The sequence below is a fragment of the Podarcis liolepis genome, assembly GCF_965112155.1.
Source record: "Podarcis liolepis genome assembly, chromosome: 12".
In the NCBI taxonomy this organism is placed as follows: domain Eukaryota; kingdom Metazoa; phylum Chordata; class Lepidosauria; order Squamata; family Lacertidae; genus Podarcis; species Podarcis liolepis.
The window spans coordinates 26,299,515-26,319,834 of record NC_139563.1 but is presented as its reverse complement, the minus strand read 5'-3'; the positions used below and the strand labels follow the sequence as shown (position 1 = coordinate 26,319,834).

Genomic DNA, 20,320 nt, shown 5'->3' with positions numbered 1-20,320 from the left:
ACAAGACCTGGGAACCTTGCATTCATTGAGTCAACCATGAACTCCTCTGAACAGTGGTACCTCTGGTTGTGAATGGGATCCATTCCAGAGGCCCATTTGCAACATGAGAAGAGTGCAACCTGAAGCGCCGTATCTGAGCAGGTGCACGGTGCGATTTAGCGCTATTGCGCATGCGTGAAGCACGATTTAGCGCTATTGCGTATGTGTGAGTGGCGAAACCCGGAAGTAACCCTTTCCGGTACTTCCGGGTCACCGCAGGATGTAACCTGAAAGAACGTAACATGAAGCAAACATAACATGAGGTATGACTGTATACCAAAGTATTCTACAGTCAAATGTGTGGCCATCTGCCCAACAGCTGAAGCTTGGCTGAAATTGGGACAAGCAACAGGACAAGGATCCCAAGCATACCAGCAAATCTACAACAGAATGACTGAAAAGGAACAGAATCAAGGTGTTGCAATGGCCCAGTTAAAATCCAGACCTCAACCCAATTGAAATGCCGTGTGGGACCTTAAGAGAGTTGTGCATAAACAAATGCCAGCAAACCTCAATGAACTGTAGCAACATTGTAAAAAAGAATGGGCCAAAATTTCCCCACAACTATGGGAAAGATGGGAAAAGTCCTACAGAAAACAACTACCGTACTTCATGCTATTGCTGCTAAAGGTGGTTCCACACGCTATTGAAGGTGTACTTGGTTTTTCACACATGGCTTTTCCATTTTGGTTTTATTTCTGTTAAATAAATCATGACACCGTAATATGTTGTGTGTCGTTGTTCATCTGAGGTTGTATTTACCTAATTTTAAGACCTGCTAAGGAACAGATGGTTGTTATTATGTCTTCATATGTAAAACCACAGAACTCAAAGAGAGTGCACTTTCTTTTGCCCATGACTGTATTCCCACACTCCATTCCAAGTACACACTCCCACAGCCCGTCTCCCAAGCCATGTTTGACCCTTTAGTTTGCCCGCACTTGGCATCCAGAAATCGGTTATAAATAAGCAATGCTGTGCTATTTCTTCTGTCTGCTACAGATCTTCATTTGCAAACACCGTCAATGACCCATAAATTCCAGAACTCCATTCAGGTTTTTTGCACTTGGAGTTTATGCAGCCAAATGATACTGTAACCCTGAAGCAGCACATCACATTTTTCTCTGCCAGTTGGTTTCTCATGCTCAAAAATATGTCTCATTTGACAGATTCTCACCTCTCAACTCTTAAAAGTGTCTGGTCTAGCATGGATGGTATAGAAAACTATGATATGGTGACAACCCAGGGACCAGCCGTTTCTTCCATGATCTCCACACCCAAAGATTTGCATTTAGTTTAGCCTTCTCTTTGACATGGTAGCTTTCTGTTCTAGGAGTCTCTCTCTCTCTCTCTCTCTCTCTCTCTCTCTCTCTCTCTCTCCCCCCCCCAATCAGGACTATTCCATCATGTATAATGTATTTCTCTTTCCTCTTGGATTTAATGTTCCTATGTGGGGTTAATTGTCTGCTTGTTTGGTTATAAGTCACTTTAGGTTGCCCTGTGCAAGATAAAGAGACTGACAAAATTAATAAACAAAAAATAATAATGTAGACTGGGATGGCAGCTTAAACAAAAAGGTTGCAATCTCTACTGTTTGTGAGAAGAACTCTTATGGGGCTACCATATAACTGGTCCCAGTTAGGTTAAATAATAATAATAATAATAATAATAATAATAATAATAATAATTTATTATTTGTACCCCGCCCATCTGGCTGGGTTTCCCCAGCCACTCTACATGACATCATTTATTACCTAACACCTTTCCGCTGAATGTGCCTGAGATCCTACAACATCTTTGGATTTCTAATACTATTCTATACAGTATCAGGAAGTAATCAACACTGAACAGAGGTTGACTTACTTTTGAGTAAACACACATATAATTGCCCTATGGATACATGGGTCCTCCTTTCCTACATTTTCTGTTTCTGCCTGTTTGCTCACATGATGCCTATAAGGCCCTTGATGTAAACTTCTGTTACCCATCGACTGGCCATGGGCTCTCCCTCAAGTAGCCTCAACTGAAGGCTGTTAATTCATTAGCCCCTTAAATAAAAGTATAACGTTCATTTAATGAAACAGTTAAACTATTTTTTAACGGAGCTATGCTGAGATTATGTTAGGGGAGAAAACCCTGTTAAACCTACTGATTGCTGTTTTTAAGCTTACTCTTATGACCTATTGTTTTAATAACATTAATTATTCACAAGCCTCTCTGTATAATTAAAATGCATAAATTAGAATGTGGATGCAATAGCATTAATTAAGTATAGACACATTTTGTAGAAGTCAAGGCTAGGGTGTGTGTGTCTACATTCCTAATAAGCAACATTTGTGGAAAAGCCGAGGGGGGGGGGAAGGATTTTGTCATACTGGCAATCATCCCAAATCTAATTTGTCTCTTTCTCCTCTTTTACTGATGATAAACTGTCAATTAAATATTTACAGCTTATTCCACTCCACTGAAGACAAAAATCTAATTGTTTGGGAGTAAACAAGAATAAAATGTCCTTTTGTGACAAAACAACTGGAACTTTCTGCTCACCAGTACTTGATCCTTCCAATTCTATCCTCTTCAGCTGAAACAAACACCCAGTTTGCTTTCTACTATACAGATGGTTTAAAATAGCAACCAATTAGCTCTCATGTGCATTTTAAGATAATCACATCTACCTCCATTGCCTGATTGCCTAATTATACTTGTCTGCCATGGGGCGGGGGTGGGGAACCATAATTTCAAACTTGCTTATTGATCTGAGGCAGGTACAGTGATTATTACATCATGTACAGTTCCGAGAGGTCAGGAATAGTTCTCCCTACTAAGTTGTTAAACTTGAGAACAGTAAAAAACTGCACATTATTCCAGCAAGTCCAAATCATAAAACAATTCACTTTGACAAAAGGCACATTAGGCTCTAATATTTATGTATTGTACTTTAAGTTGTAGTTATGAGGCGGAAAACCTGCGCCTAAGTGTTGTTGAGCTCCAACTCCCATCAAACTTGACCAGCAATGGCAGGGATGATGTGAGTTGCTGGAGGACCACAGGTTCCCCAACCCTGTTGTAGAATACTTTGCACACACCATAGGGATGCTCCCAGGATGCTTTTTGGTCCTTCACTAACTGTGAGACCTCTTGGCCCAGAGAGCCATACTCCTAATCATTTGTCGTACATATAGATTTCGACAAAAAACCCCCTCATTTTAAAACAATCAGCTCCACTCTATAATAAATATTGCAAATCTCCAAGCATACCTTCCTCGGGTGACAGGTGCACTGCAATATGCCAGCCACTGCTTTCAATGGGAGCTCTATCTGTGGATCCCACTGAGAGACTGGTACAAAGTTGACTGGTGGAGAGGAGAGGACATATTTTTTTATAGATAACTAAAGCCACATAACAGGCTCAATGCACTATTGGCAACAACTGTCCTCCTTTGTACTGTATCTCATTGACACCAAATATCTGACTATATGGTTCCTTCAGCTTAGTTGAAGAAACCATGGGATTTCATGAGAAAGGGGCATTTTTCATGATATAAGGACTTGGGGGGGGAATACAATAGTTATATTCATATGAATTTAGTCCGGGATGCATGTCATTGCGATAAAAGGTTGATCTAGCATTTTCCTAAACATATCAGTTGCGCACGTAGCAGAAGCACTTGTACTGAGCACTAGTTGTTGCTTTGGCTCCTTCTGGTGAAAATGCAATTAATGGCTTCTGACATTTTAATTTCTGATATAAGAAGAATCAATGGAATGTGCGGTGTTACTGAGTTTCCTAGAATGTTGCTGCAACACGTAGTCAATTAGAAATCATTTGTTAAATCCAAGGTTTGCAAGGGATGCTTAATAGACTGCACAGCCATTAAAGTATGCTGACCTAGAAAACAGCATGTGCAGTTTTGCTTTAGAAATTGATTGCCAGGATCTCTGCCCTGTTCAAGTTGGCCAAGGGAAAAAAGCAGGCCACTTTGCCCAGCAAAACCTGGAGAGGGATAGGTAAGCATAAATCAAATGCTTCCAAATGCCGAAAGGGTGTTTTTTTTGGACCCACTGTTCTGAAAGGAGTACAGGATAAATTTCAAGTACTTTTTGCTTTTCCTTAGTTATTTCCAGTTAACTGACGTTATCACAAGGGCTTGCTAACAGGTATGATGGGCAACTTGCCCTCCAAAAGCAGACAGGTCATAGATCGCCAAAAAGAGGACAAATAAGGACACAGGTTTACACTAATTTATATGTCTAGATGTAAATTTAGAAATAGGTACAATATTTTAAATAGAAATCAGTAAGTCTCACCATACTGGGCAAGAGTGTAAACATCAGGTGGCCTGTGTGTGCCTGCTCAGCCTTTTCTCCCTTCTTGTGCCTCCCCTCGGCTTAGTGCCCAGTGTGTGCACACCACTTGCACAGCCCTAAATCTGCCCCAATCAAACTGTCACCATCTGGCTAAAATTACCACTTGAAATTATTATATTATTGGCCTACATTAGCTCTGTACTGACAACTCCCACACACTCATTCCGTGTGTGTGTGTGTGTGTGTGTGTGTGTGTGTGTGTGTACGGCATGCCTATTAGCCATACTCCACATTGGGGGCAGAGTGTGAGAGGGTGTGTGTGTCACATGAGCAGGAACTCTTGCTGGTCTGAGCTGTTCAGATGTGGGAGCCCCACATCTGTAGGCACACTAATGCTGAATGGATGGTTCTGTGGGCTGGAGGGCATGTCAGTGTCATAGTAGGTGCAAATCAAGTTGTCCCATCATGTGTTTGTTGAATACATGGGGGAGAGATTCATATAAGCAGCCTTATTGTTAAGAGGACTTTTTCCTCATTCAGCTGGGTGAGAAGCCTCTCCCATGTCTTCAGATAGTGCCTCTTGTCCTCTTTCGACATTCAGAACATTCTGTCAGAATCCCCATAATTGCCTATCGCTATCCATTGCCATTTACGTAAGTGTGATGCCAGATAAAAAGTGCCAAGCTTTTAGCAGATTTAGATATTCTGTTCTTCAGGGGGGGAAAAGAAGCCTAATGGAAATTTGGGGTCGGATTTCTTAAGAGCGCTTTGAGAAGCTGCAGCCCTGCACTCTGTTTTGTGAGCTTAAGTCCTATTGATTTCATACCTATTGCAAGACAACAGAAATAAATCCGAAGTTCCATTTCATTTAGTGGTTCTCAAACTCAAACAGATAAAATGCATTAATACTTCTATTCCTAGAAATGTATAATCAAGCAGTGCAACACAGGATTCTTAGATCAATACTTTGTGGAATTGCAAGGCACACAATTGAACCTGAGTGTACCACTGTCCAGTCAAGGGATGCAATTTCCATCTGGCTATTTATGGCATGCATATACAACCTTTTACAGGTTGGACACAAATATTTGTGGCTTAGCTCAAAAGAGGGCCATCTTCAGGAATAAGGCAGGTAGGTACATCAAGGCTTTGGGAAGAAAACTAGACTCTATTACTAACACAAGTTGATCTACAACAGAGGCATACCCTCCAACATCCCTCAGGCGAAAACAGGAGGAACATTTCTCAGTGCTCAACCACCATTTCTTTCTCCTCACCCCACAACCCCAGCGACGCATTTCCTCTGAGAAGAAAGGCAAGTGCCATCACCACCACACCAATGGGACACAGCACACGCGCCCTCCAGACTCCTGAGAAAAATCCCTTAATCCTGATTTTATTTTATTCTTTGGTAGATTTACAAAAAGAAAAACACACGCCAATAAATAAATTCTAGAAAGGGGGCAAGATTAGACATGGATGCACAAAGAACTTAAAAAAATAATAATCAAGATCCCTCATGCTCCACTTGGCTCCCTCTTTCTTCCCTCCCTGGGTGGCCCTGCGCTCTGCCTGCCCCTCACACTATGACGGCTGCAGCCTCTCCTCCTCTTCGTCCGCTCTGCAGCAGCTGCGATGAGCTGCCAAAGGGAGGAGAGGCAACTGTTTGCTCCCTTGCAGCTGCCATCTCTGCTGTGGCTGCTCAGGACAAGCCCTGGCTCATTCTTCTCTCTGAGCTCAGCGGTGGTGGCACTGGTGGGGGAAACAGGGACATTCCAGGATCAAATCAGAAGCTGGGATGGCTATCATAATTCTGGGAATGTCCCTGGAAAATTGGGAACCTTAGATGGTATGCAGATGCTGTTGGACTCCCATCGTCCCCAGCTGATATATCCAAATGGATGGCAAAGCAAAGAAACATCTCCTCCTAAAAATACCAACACATATATCAATCCATGAGGTCACAATTCCCATCGTCCTTGACTACTGGCATCCCTGACTATTGGCAAGCTGGCTGAGGGCCACAGGTTCATCATCTCTGATCTAGACCCCTTTTGGTGTCTTTTTCTTAAACAGGCCCTAACACACTTTTTATTCCACCCAGCCTTCTCTTAATTTGTGATTTAGTCTGATTGTGTTTTGTTGATTTGTAATATTAATGATTACATTGTATTGTTTTAGTATGTAAGCTGCCTCGCGAAGCCCTGGAACTGAAACCTAAGGTAAAAATAACATAAATGTACAAACAAAAGTGTGGCATAAAGAATCCTGGCCAGAGGTCTCTACTTCTGCCTACCTGCTAAGCAATCCTTGATTTTCCAACAAAAAGTGAAGATACCTGATTTTCTGGAGGGAAAAAGCAAAGCTCTGCCCCTCCTGGATGCAGTTAACTTTCCCTAGCAGGCCTATTGATCATAAAATTAATAGCAGCTTTTCATTTATTGTCAGTTCCTTCAATTTGTTCACCATTTAATCCTGCATCCCCTCTCTTCCTCTTTCATGGATCATTCCTTTTTACCTCTTCTCTGATGAGCGCAGGTATTATCACATAAAATCTGAAGTCTGTCCTCCTCCATTCATCTTCCCACATCTATCCTGTTGCAGTACTTCAGGATTACAATGCAGGCCTCTCCTCACTTAACAGACTGAACTGTGCTCTAGCTCTTTATTTCTTGCTGCTGTGCAACAATTATCACCAACACAGCATCATTTAGGGACCTCTGCATATTTCACCCAACTCTGTGTCTAGCACGTAGGAGAGGCAGACATATGTGTAGTGTCATTCAGACTCAACACAGATAGGGCCATTTTCTAAGTCATGATGAAAATCATGGTTGAGCCATAAGTGAGCAGAAATCAAATATCTATTAAGCACTTTGCAGTACCATGTAGAATTTGTCACACTGGTGGACAATGAAACACAATTCTCTTGATTACCATTATCTAGATGACTTTCTTATAAAATGTAGGTTAATAATATCTAGTAGCTTTTTGAGAAGACTCAAAAACTGATGATGTTAAACACTGTTATTCTCCATCTTCTTTTTTATTCATATATTATTCACAAGAACTCCTTTCTATCAAGTCTTATATTTCCATGCCTTGCTCCCCAACTTTCAACAAAGCAATTCCTACCTTTCAATAAATTCAATGTTCTGCAAACCATTTCAGCACTGTCTTTCTTACATTCATTTCATTCTGTAACAATACAGAAGCAAACAACATATCACAGACTTGTTTTATTGGAAAGGACCTTGAAGGTCATCTCTCATCGTCTGCTCAAAGCAGGATCTACATTGCAGGAGGAAACTGCAGCATCCCTGACAGATGGCCAACCAGCCACTGCTCAAATATTTCCAGTGAAAGAGAAGCCTACCACTTCATCTCCCGCAGGTGAGAAGTGAGTGTCATACTGCCATTTTTAAAAACAATCTGAAGCAAAGAAACACAAAATTGATTAACTTCTGCATTTAGAGCAAACAAGGTAGTTCAGGTCAGTGCTATAACATGATGCGATAATTTCAGTATGTTCTGATTTCCCAGCAATCACCTATGCTGTGAAGAGACTTTTAAATGATGTGCTATTCAGGCGTAATACTTCAGCTATAAATGTGCTCACAATTCCATATCATCACCCCCATCCATTATCAATGAATCTTTAGTAACGCATGCCTTGTCATTTCTTTAATTATTTGATGACAATTTTCCAATATCAATCTAATAACTCTGCCATCTGATTAATTAACATAGTTGAAAAAGACTAAAATCTAAGTGGCATATACCTAAAGAGACCACTGTCATATAGATACCCTCCACTGAAATCCAAAACAAAATAAATTAATAAAAATAAATCTTTGACAATTAATCAGTCATCCCTAAGTTATTATTATGTGCCTCCAGTATTGATTACTTCAATAACTCATGTATTACAAATAGTAATGTTTCTATTCATTAAGCTGCAGATAAATCAATTAGTTCTTCAGAATCACTGTCTTGTCCAAAAAAAATATTAGCTAGGCTTCTTGCTGTAAGACCACTTCCTTTAACCATTTCTTCAGTTGATAACTCAAACATGCCCATTATCAATGTATAAAGAAAGCCAAATATTTTCCATTACCAGGAGTACTTAACATCTATTTATTTACCAGCGGCGCCATCTTCTCTAGTTGATTGAGCAGGACCAATGTGACGTCCTGATGTAATTTATGTGACATTGCCCTCTGAACACTGAGGGGGCCTGGCCCTCTCCAAAAATACATTAGGGGGAACTGTCTCAGCCCTAGGATCCAGTGCCTATGCTATTTACTCAATTTTTTGCTGGCTACTAATGACTGGATTTCAGTAATATATATTGCTAGCTATAGTGGGTGGACTATAGTAGTTTCTAATGTTTTCTTAGTGCCCTAGTGAAATGTGCAAATGAGGAGGAGGAACAGAGGGAGAACCCACAACCCATTCCCTCTCTCCCCTCAGAATAATCCCCATGGAGAAACTGTATCTGAACAGGGCCACTATTCTTAATTTATAGTACTCACTTAGCTAGCAGTACTGGACAAACTTATATAGATTAGCGGCAGCCAATATATTATCTTCCAATTGATGTGGACTACAACAATTAGCTGAGCTGCTGGGGTGGACAAGAGGGCACCAGACTGGCTCCTCCTAACTTAGACAAAGATAAAATAAATAAAGCTAGAAGGTGTTCTACCTATATTTTGAGAAATTCCAATTTAAATATTAGCTCATCCCCCCCCCCCAGTTTTTCTACCTCAGTTGTCTTGGCCTTAAAAAGGTAAACGTGAAGGACCCCTGATAGTTAAGTTCAGTTGCAGACAACTCTGGGGTTGCGGCGCTCATCTCGCTTTACAGGCCGAAGGAGCCGGCATTTGTCCGCAGACAGTTTTTCCGGATCATGTGGCCAGCATGACTAAGCTGCTTCTGGTGCAACGGAACACCCAAACCAGAGCAGTGCTCAGAAACGCCGTTTACCTTCCCGCTGGAGTGGTACCTATCTACTTGCACTTTTTGGTGTGCTTTCGACCTACTAGGTTGGCAGGAGCTGGGACCGAGCAATGGTCTTGGCCTTAGAGGAGGGCAACTGCAGTGGCTGCCATTGTATTTGCCCACCCTACTCTGAAGCAGGAGTGGGGAACATTTTTCAGCCTGAGAAGCTGTATTCCCACCCAGGCAACCATCCAGGGGCCACATGCCAATGGTGGGCGTGACCAGAGACCAAAGCAGGCAGAGCAACATAGGTAGATTTTGCAGGTAAAATATATTTATGTATTTGCATGTATGCATTGGAATGTCTTTGTTGTTGCCCGATTGGGTTGAGATATGTAAGAAACATAATCATTTGCTAAAGAATTCATTTTATTTAGGTAGGAGCTATTAACCTGGACTAAAATCCAAGGCACAAGTATACCCATGCTTCAATTCCATTGATTTCAATTGGGACTTAAGTCCACATATCACTATATGCTTGCTTGGGGGCTCAGGGATTTGCTGCAAAGCAATGATTTTATTAAAAGATGCAGCTAGCAGTATGCTGGTAGAAAAGGGTAGCCCATGATTACGGAAGAATACAAAGCAAAGCTATTTCCTCCTGTCCTGTTTCCCAGTTGCAGCAAAGTCCAGTTGAACATTATGCATTCCACATCACGTGGTCTTCCGTACAAAAATAGTTGTGACAAGATTTGCCAGAATTATTGCACATACTTTATGATGAGAGTTAAAAAAGCAGCCAAAGGCATATTAGATTTATACCCCCATCTGTGAGTTCATTTTGGAACTCCTGCCATCTAAATGCATAAGCACACATTTCAGACTCCAAAAGCACCTTATGAAGCTTGGCTCATATGCTCTGCTATGTTCCTAGGAATATTAAACAATACCATAACCTTTTCAATGGCTATATAAACAAACCCAAATCTGGCACTCAAGTAAATCATGTTACATGGAGTGCAGGGATAAAGATTCCTTTTCTTACTAGCAAGTGGCGGCTTTTGAAATCACCCTCGGTGAGAACCACGTGGAACTCAGTCTTATGGAAGGATCCAAAATAGATTTAGCTCTGGGGACACGATGGCCTGTCAAAGTGGATTATTTTATGTCTGCAAGTTCATGGTTGCAAACCAATGGCAGCGCATGCATCAGATTATTTTTTCAAGTGAGTAACAGCTTGGAATGATTGCAAAATAAAATGAAAATCAGTTCAGGATGGAATAAATGCAGCACATTGTTCAGTTCCATTTAAATGTCAGGGGGAAAATGGTAAGTGGGGAATGAAAAGGGAATGTAATGGACGATTCTGGACCAGGCTCTTTTTTTATTATGATGTCAGAACAGTAACTATAATCACAACATGGAATGCTTTGGGGTCATTTTCCCCACTGCTAAGCTTTATTGGCACAATCCTCCTTGTTTTTACCAATGAGAGATATCTGAAGGTGAGTTTAAATGGATCAAAGTTTAAAGAAGACTCACAAATTAATAACTATCAGAAGCGAACAGCCAATAAGATATCAACAATATGGCTTATACTCAGTGCTATTTTTCTAGAAAAAGAGGTGCTGCAACTCACCATGAACACCTCCCTTGTTCTCCTATAAAGGTAAAAGGTAAAGGACCCCTGGACGGACCCCACAGGTGACTATGGGGTGCCGCGCTCATCTCGCTTTCAGGCCGAGGGAGCCAGCGTTTGTACACAGACAGCTTTCTGGATCACATGGCCAGCAAGACTAAACTGCTTCTGGTGCAACGGAACACCGTGACGGAAATCAGAGCGCACAGAAACACTGTTTACCTTCCTGCCGCAGTGGTACCTATTTATCTACTTGCACTGGTGTGCTTTTGAACTGCTAGGTTAGCAGAAGCTGGGACAGAGCAGCAGCAGCTCACACCATCACACGGATTCAGACTGCCGACCTTCTGATCATCAAGACCAAGAGGCTCAGTGGTTTAGACCACAGTGCCACCCACGTCCCTTATAATGGCAATGGCACCCACCTGAAAGGTGCCAGAACTGTGCTCTGGCGAGCTCCAGCTATAAAAAAGCTGTGGTAATAATCCATTTATTCCCAGCTCACTTAATTATATCTGAATTCAGCTATATGTCTCCAAAATATGAATCAAACACTTGGTTCATTAGCTGTCATAAAGTAGAAAGGAATCAAAGTCTCAGTCATGATTTTCAATATAGTTTGTCATCTTACAAACTAAGGAAAATTGGGGCATCACAATAAAAATGTTTTTAAAACTGTATTCATTAGGAGGAAATATAGTGTCATTGCTAATTGGGGACATCCAAATTATTGCTAATGAAAATGATTTGCCTTTTCTTGAATCACTTCTATTAAACAGATACCTTTTTAGCTCAGGGTAATTAAAAGCTTAGCATTTAGAACAAAGTGGTAATTTGTTAAGATGTGTTGCTATAGATCATTAGAACTGTTCAAGGTTCTCCCTTTAGAAAATTGCTCATACTGCTATTGCTGAAAAACATCTTACTGAACTTCTTAAAAGAATTTTATCTAAGTTGTCATAAAAAGAAGGGACAAAGTCTAATAATCTATTTATGACAACTTGTATAATTTAACTATTACCCCTCTTCCCTCAATATTCCTGTTTTAGATCCTGCCCCAGTTGAATAATGGCTGCCATAATTTGTGTCCATACTTAAGGTAAAATGTGCTAAATTCAATTTGTATTTGAGCTGCAACAATTTGTATAATAGCTCCGTCTTTTATTCTCTTCATAAAACTGTTATTTTAATTCTGACCAACTTTATCATGAAGACACAAAATCTACAGCAGTCAAGTTAACCTGACAGCTAATATACTCATACTGACTATGCATACACAATAAAAAAGTCTTCCTTATTGTATTAGTTGCTTTTCTTAACTTCTTCAGTGCATTTGCATTGTGAATGCATATGCATGAGGAATAGGAAATTATTTTTTTGTCTATATTCCCGGGTGGGGGTGGGTGTGGAGGAAATGAACTGCTCAGTAAGGGTGCAGGGAGAAATATTAAAATGACAACGCACAAACAGTGGGCAGAAAACAGAAGTAAAAATGACAATTGTTTGCATTTTTCCTTGGTTCTGAATTCTGTACATGGCTACAAATTTATCACCTACAAAATGCCAATATCTTGTCCTCATTTAATATTATTATTATTATTATTATTATTATTATTATTATTATTATTATGGCCAGCTGGGATCCAAAGAATCATTTCTGCAAATGCATTAGGGCAGCCTTCAACAACCTCCATATGTTTTTTGTACTTCAACTTCCATGCAGCTCTAGCCAGTATGGCTGTGCTAGTGGGAGTTACAGTCCACCAACGTCTGGAGGGCACCCTCTCCTGTTTTTTCCTTTTCTTTGCCGATACTTGTTGGAGTAGTGACTGGTCTGGTGGAGCTGCCATTCTGACACCAGTGTTGCTGAAGCTCACCTGGGTGTGGCAGGGTGGTAGCATAGCTGGTGCATCCAAACAGTTCAAAAGCACACCACTACAATTAAATAAATTAAGTACCACTGCGGCAGGAAGGTAAATGGCGTTTCTGTGCATTCTGGTTTCTGTCATGGTGTTCCGTTGCACCAGAAGTGGTTTAGTCATGCTGGCCACATAACCCAGAAAGCTGTCTGTGGCCAAACGCTGGCTCCCTTGGCCTGAAAGCGAGATGAGCACCACAACCCCATAGTCCCCTTTGATGACTCATAGGGGTCCTTTTACCCTGCCACACCACACCTCACTGCTTAAATGCTATCTACTAGTTCTGCACTGTAGCACTGAAGCATGAAAATTCAGAAGAAATGCAGTATTATCTGCTATTTGCCTTACTGGTTGAAGTTTCCCCACTGTCTGAAAACTCACGGGGAGATTGTTCTTGCAGCAGTGGGAGAAGTGGTGATTGGCATTTTGCGAGTTTAAAGCAGATAAAAGGTTAGTTTCAGGAATGGGATCAGTCGTTCTCTTGGCAAAGAACGAGTGTCATGTGTCAGCAGTACAGAAAGGCGACTAAAGTTCATGGATTGATTTTCTTCTCACAGTCAGTTGTCAAATGTGCTGTAGATGGCATATTCTGATGACACTGCATTTTGTTCCGTTCACTCAGTACAGGTAGAGAGACAACATAAACAAACACTGGCTCCATAAGTCTAGTGTGCAAGCGTTCCATGCGGAAGGAGACTGTGGCTGCACATACATTAAAAGTCCCTGCATCTCTTCACCAGACGATGTATGGATGCCATTGACCAGTTCAGGAAAATGTTCGAGTCTGCAATTACTAGGCACAGGAATAGGGCAATTACTTGAAGCAGGGCTGCTGAAAAATGTAAACACCCATGCTTGCATTATTGCATTATTGGAAGGGTCTACTTTGAAGTGGACACAGTCCCTCTGAGCTCACCCATACTTGAATTTGGACTCACATTTTACTTGTGGGGGCTCTAAAGTATCTCTGTCTTTGGGCTACATATAAGCTCCACACAGCCAAACAGAGTCCCCATATTCTCCTGGGCTTCCTGGCTCTGGCTATTAATTGCCGCCAGGAATCACGAGGCTTATAAAGTCTACAGTCAGAAAAAGCTCCACTCCAGGTTGTCACACAGTTGAACTCTTGATGGGCTACAAGCAGGGTCTTCTTATGGCATGGATTGGCTCCTGCAAATACTTGGGCCCCAAGCCTAAATTAGCACCTTGAGCCTTGTAAGGGTCAGATAGCAATTACAGTTCTTTAAAGGACTGGTGATAAATGCACCACTCCACTTTGGTGCTGCAAAGTGGAGTCATCTAACTCCAGCTTTAGGATAATTTTCGAGGGAAACTCTGTGTAACATGCATTGCAATTGTCTAAATGAGAGAGCACCAGTATGTGTAGCTAGACTGCCCCGGTCCAAGAAGCACTGCAGCTGGCAAACCCGTCAGATCTGAGCACTCATTGCCACTGGGTGTTGATGGTTTTAACAGCACCCTGAAGCTACAAATTGCAGAGCACACAAAAAAGTATACATTTCCTACAAAAGAGACACAAAACTTTTGATTCCCGAGTATGCTAAAGCAATCCAATATTAGAAGCACCGGGGAAGGCAGCAGTATTTTTTTTTTAAATCACAGGTTTTTATGGGCATTTCCTTTCTGCACATTGTTTCAGGGGTGGCGCAACTCCTCCCAGAACAGGCCATCTACCCACCTACAAACAGCCTACCACAGGAAAGAGTCTTCTTTTATTGGCTGTCATCCAGCCCATTATTGCCTCCAGACACTGGACCAGCACTGAATGCCCTCTCCTGATTCAGATGGCAAAAAGAGTCGTCTCCAACTCACCATTCCTGGACAGGAGAACCAGCCTTTGGATGAGAACAGAAAACAGTCTTCCTCAATCTGATGCCTCCAGGTGCTAGAGGACTACAAATCCAATCACCCCTGGTCATTAGCCATACTGGCTGCTGCTGCTGGGAGTTGTAATTCAAAACACCTGGAGGGTCTCAGGTTGGGTGAGTCTGACATTCACTGTGGTATATATGTGACTGCAAATGATCCACAACAAGTCATGGGCTTGTGCACTTATCTCACCTATTTTCCTTTCTATCAGAGAAAGTTTAATTTAGCACAAGATTAGTTCAGAAGTGATTTGCAATCTTTACAGTAGTTAAGGGGAGGAAGGAAAATTAGATTTGATCACCCTTGATTTTCTTCTAGGTAAAAAACCAAAAATGAAATAAAATTAACTGTGACAGTAATGTGTACTCTGAAGTATCTCCTATTGTGTTTGATAAAGCTTATTCTTAGGTGTGCAAAGGGATCTTGAGGCTGTGTGAAAACAGTCAAGCAAACAAAAAAACAACAGGTGTTGATGGTCAAGGCTGAGTACACAAGTCATAAATCTGTGGCCATTTCAACCTGTTTCCCATTCTGCAAAAAAATAAAGTAAGTAAGTTGCCCTTAGTTCCCCAGTGAATTTAACAGGGGCTTAAGCCAAAAGTAACTTGTCTCATTGATTTAAATGGGATCCAGTTCAGCTAACTTTGTTGGATCCAACCAAATACACTCTCACCCTGCTAAGAAAGTATTAGTAAAACCTCTTATAAATCTGTAGCCATACTGGTAATTTTTCCATTCCACAAACAGCAACCAGAATAAATTAGTTCCCACAGAAATAAATGGGACTTAAGTACAGTCATAAGTAACCCTATTAGCCCATAAGAAGGGGCTGTAGCTCAGTAGCAAAGCATCGGCTTTGAGTACAGAAGGTCCTAGGTTAAACCCCCATCATCTTTGGGAAGGGGAAGACTCGCTGCCTGAAATTCTGGCAGTGTTGGACAATACTGAGCTGGATGAACCAATGAGTCTGACTCAACATAAGGTCGTGTCCTACGTTCCCTTCGACTTCAGTGAGGTCTAAGTTCAACTAACTATGTCAGATGCAGTCCAATAAACAGCACTCTGGCTAAGAAAACGGTACTGAAAACTTGCCTGAAACCCACTAGGACCAACCAGACAACAAAGTCCATTGTTATTCCATTTGGACTTGATCAGGGTGAATCACAGATTAGTAGCATTCAAGGATTAATAATGTCATACAGTAATGAAAACAATGACCCGGCACAAACTTGGTAATTAGTATGCAGGAGCCTACCCATTTTCATGGCACAGGTTACTGAAAGCTCATCACCTCTGCATTTCCCCCTAACTTTACTTGTCTCCCTGATGAGTACTCAGACAAATTGATTTTTTTATCCTAATTTTCAAAGCTGTTCATGTTTTCAGTCTACCACAGAGACCATCTGTCTCTCTAAAACCATGACTTCCTTTGACAGCTCTGTTCCTCAGGAACAATGGAGCTGCCAACTGTGAGGGCTAAGTGAGCACACGGTGCACATCATCTTGTACAGCTGACCTAGCACTGGGGAATTTGCTTTTTGTGTGTGCAAAAGATTAGAATGGGCACAGCCCATTCTGACTCTCCAGCAAAATGAACAATGCAACCTCCTCTGCTTAGCCTTCCTGCTATACAACGAACACCAGATTACAATTGGAGCTGGGCCAGATTTTTAATTTTAGATTTAGGCTTATTCTATATATGAATCGCTTCCCACAACAAGAAGTCCCGAAGTGTTTAACAAGAAGAATGAAACACAGTAATGAAAGTACATCACCATATTAAGTAGCAGAGTCAGAGTAAAAACATCCACTAATGCACATTAGTGCCCCCTTTTCAATTTCGAGCTATTGTACCTTAATACGTAGTTCAGTTGTTGGGTAACATTAAATTCTTATATTCAAAGTAAGGGTTGGGTGGGAGGCAATATTTGATAGACTTATCACTTTTTGTTTCGGCATCTGTTCTTGGAATCCCACCTAGGGATGATTTGGTTTGATTCTAGGGATCATCGGATGTCAGGGGTTCAGGAGCAGAGGCACAGGAAAGGGAGGAAACAGAGAGCGAGGGGGAGGAATCCGAAGGTAATATGAGCGACGACAGCGGACCGAGATCTCCGAGTCTTTCCAGTGAGTCGGAAGATTCTCAGAAAGGGGCGCCAGTGGTCAGAGCAAGGGGGGCGCCTAGGGGGACACCCCAGGAAGAAGGGACCAGAGGGGACTCAGAGAGCAGCAGTTGGAAATCGGGAGCAGCGTCCCCACCAGAGCGCAGTAGGGGGGAGGAGTCCCAGGTATCGGGATCTGGCGGCTCGCCGCAAGAGGGAGGACAGGAGTTAGGATTGGCCACACCTCCATCGGGGAGCGAGGAAACGGTCAAGAGGAAGGTTGAAGGCTGCGCGCGCGCGCCAAGTTCAAATGCACAGGAAGGCGGCACAGTAAGCAGCCCGGATAGAGAGCCAGGTCCTAAAGCCCGCCGCAAGGAAGGAGAAGAGTCGGGGGGGTCAGCGTCAGAAGAGTCCAGGAAGGAAGAGACCACGGGGGGTAGAGGGACCCAGAGGAGAAAGGAAAGACGGAAGAGGTGGAGTAAGGCTAGAGTATTAAGTTGGTGTACAGGAGGCGGAGACTCAGACGGAGCTTCGCCGGTCTAGCTTCTAAGACGTAGAGCTGCGCGCTGCGGCTTTGAAATGGAAACTGTAACTCAATAAAGACTTTTGTACAGTACTGCCGGCTAGCATGGTCCTCTGTGAGCTGGGACCTGGAAGCGGCTCTGACATCAGATAAGGGCAATGGTCTGTGATAACACATAATTGAAAGCACACAAATGATTAAGATTCATATAAAGAAGGCAGCTGTCTATTAACTAAGATTCTACAGAGATAATTAATAGTTTTACATCTTTGATAATGTGAGATTTTAACATGGAGTGGTTAAGTCCAGAAATCCGCAAATCCCTGTAAAGGGATTGTTGCAAATTTGTTGGCTGATTAGCAAGCTAGAAAACTCAGTCCAAGTCACACTATTCAAACATGTATCCAAATCTAGACTCAGCAGTAACTAACAAATACCAAAGTCTGTAGTTCTGCCTCCAGGATTTGGCTCTGCTCATGATGGAGATAACTCCTAGCCCGGGAGTTTGGAGCCTGATCTGAAATTTCATAAACCTCAGTAAGCGCACGTATCAGGAATATGGATTCAGATTCATACCACCCTTTAATACACCAAATGAACATCCAACTTCTTTGAAAAATTCAAGGCAGAGAGACAAGGAAAGGCTGGCCAGCTAGATTTCATCACAACTTCAAATGAACATGTGAAGGAATTTCCACACAAGGAGGCACTGAGCTGCTTCCCGACTTCTCATTGCCCAGAAATTGCTCAAACAGGAGCAGCAGAACTAAGACACCCACTTCTGTATGTGGTGGGACACATACAATTTTGGGAATTATGGCTGTGTACACACCATACATTTAGAGCACATTCTCTCCACCTCCCAAGAAACCTAGAAACTGTTGTTTGTTAAAGGTTCTGGGAATAGTTGTTCTTTGAGGGGGTAAACTACAGTTCCCAGGATTCTTTGGGAGGAGTGTTTTAAATGTATGGTGTATATGCAGCCCGAGTTGAATATCACAGCATGGGCAAGGGTGATACCAATGCTTTCTCCCCAATGGTGGAGCCAATCAGAAGGCAAAGAGCTATGCCCATGTGGTGTGATGTCACACCATGGGGAACCATCACACTTGCTCTTGGGAAGCAGCGTAGTAGATAACTGTGACTTTAATTAGTCTGTTGAACAAATCTGCAATCTGTTTACATAGAGCTTACATTTTTTAAAGATGCTGATTGACATAAGAACAATTAGCACTGTGTGCCCCTTCCACTACTTTAGGCAAGCAGGAACAAAGCATGATAAACAAGTACACAACTTTCTGAAGACATCTGAAAGCAGCCCTGCATCAGGAAGTTTTTAAAGTGTGATGTTTTGGTGTGTTTTTATATTATGTTGGAAGCCACCCAGAATGGTTGGGGCAACCTAGTCAGATGGGCATGTTATAAGCAATACATCATCATCATCATCACTATTGGTGCCCATGGACTGCAACTCCCATCATCCCTGGCCTTTGACCATGCTGGCTGTGGCTGATGGGAGTTGGAGTGCTTCATCCCTGCAGCAATGAAAGCTTTTTACATTCAAAGGAGCATGAGAGAAACAGATCCTACTCCAACCTTTCAGGTTGGGAAAGGCTGTTTCTGTAATAGATTTTGACTGGTCAAATGTCAAAGTAAAAGAGCATAAGGCAACAGTAATTTATTATACTGCTTAGACAAGCTACATTCAATCAAGAGCAGTGTCACTATAGGGTTTTTATTTTTTATTTTTAAGCTCTAATGTAAGATCAAGCATTAGGCAGGATAAATTCTTGTGTTACTTTAACTGATGCTAGCACTGGCAAGAAACAGATCACAGAAGAGCCTGACATTTTTCTTTATTAATCAGGCAGAATTAATTAAACTGCATTTCATAATTCAACCAAAGTCTTTGGCTGCATGATTAAAGGAACAGGCCACGTTGCAGTGCAATCCAAACCTGGCCTACTCAGAAGCAAGGCCTATTGAATTTAGTGGGGCTTACTCCCAGTTAAGTAGGTTCAAGTTACAGATAGGTAGCCGTGTTGGTCTGCCATAGTCAAAATAAAAAAAAATCCTTCCAGTAGCATCTTAAAGACCAACTAAGTTAGTTCTTGGTATGAGCTTTCGTGTGCATGCACACGAAAGCTCATACCAAGAACTAACTTAGTTGGTCTTTAAGGTGCTACTGGAAGGAATTTTTTTATTTTTCCAGTTAAGTAGGGTTAAAATTGCAGCCTTGAATTTTTTTTTTATCAGTACAGAAGCTAAAAGTGCACCACCTATGATTCTACCTGTTTGTGTTAGTTTGATTCTAATGATTCTAATCAGTTTGTGTTAGTTTGTTTTAATTTCTGCTATTTTTAGTCAAATGGCAAGATGAATAACCTATGAAAACATTCATACCCCGCTTTCCTCGTTATATAGCTATAAGGGAAAAGGACCCATAAATGAAACAGAAATTAGTTCCTTGTGTTGCTTAAAATTAGCACCTTTTTTAAAAACATTGGCTGTAATCCAGTGCAGTTATTCTGACTTAAGCCTAAGTGATTTCAATGCCGTGCCTGTGCACTGGATCATGACCATTATCTTGTTTGCATATATCTGTATGCTGGCAACTGTGTTTCTTACCTAGCTCTATATTATTTTATTGTCCTTTACTTTTTGGAACAGTATCCATTGATGATATCAATAGTATGATATTGGTAGGCCATTTGGGCTTTGCTCACTACTATGGGATCTACAAAACTGCCCTGTTTCATTGAAGTCTCACAGCAGATCCATGTTGGCCTAGGCACCTAAGCTCTGGGAAAGCCCAAGACCACTTGGCATCTCTTTACCACATAGAATTCAGGCTGAACAGCAGCCCCTGACACGGTTGCAGGTAGAAGCAGGTGCCACAGCCCTTATGAGACCTGGCTGTGATCAGCTGCATACACATTAAACTCCCCCCGCCCAC

General features: G+C 41.8%; 1 protein-coding gene across 4 annotated transcripts in view; it reads right to left on the bottom strand.

Moving 5' to 3' along the window:
• The window catches only part of ZNF804B (zinc finger protein 804B), a 305,937-nt gene that overhangs the window by 39,248 nt on the left and 246,369 nt on the right, over nucleotides 1–20,320 (bottom strand). Inside the window, exon 1 of one of the 4 annotated variants that reach the window (XM_083467606.1) lies at nucleotides 8,493–8,519. The exons of the other annotated variants lie outside the window; for them this stretch is intronic. Coding sequence (XP_083323732.1) covers nucleotides 8,493–8,504 — 12 coding nt within the window. The 5' untranslated portion in view covers nucleotides 8,505–8,519. Of the gene's footprint in view, nucleotides 1–8,492; nucleotides 8,520–20,320 lie in introns of those variants that run through there. 4 annotated transcript variants of the gene reach the window in all.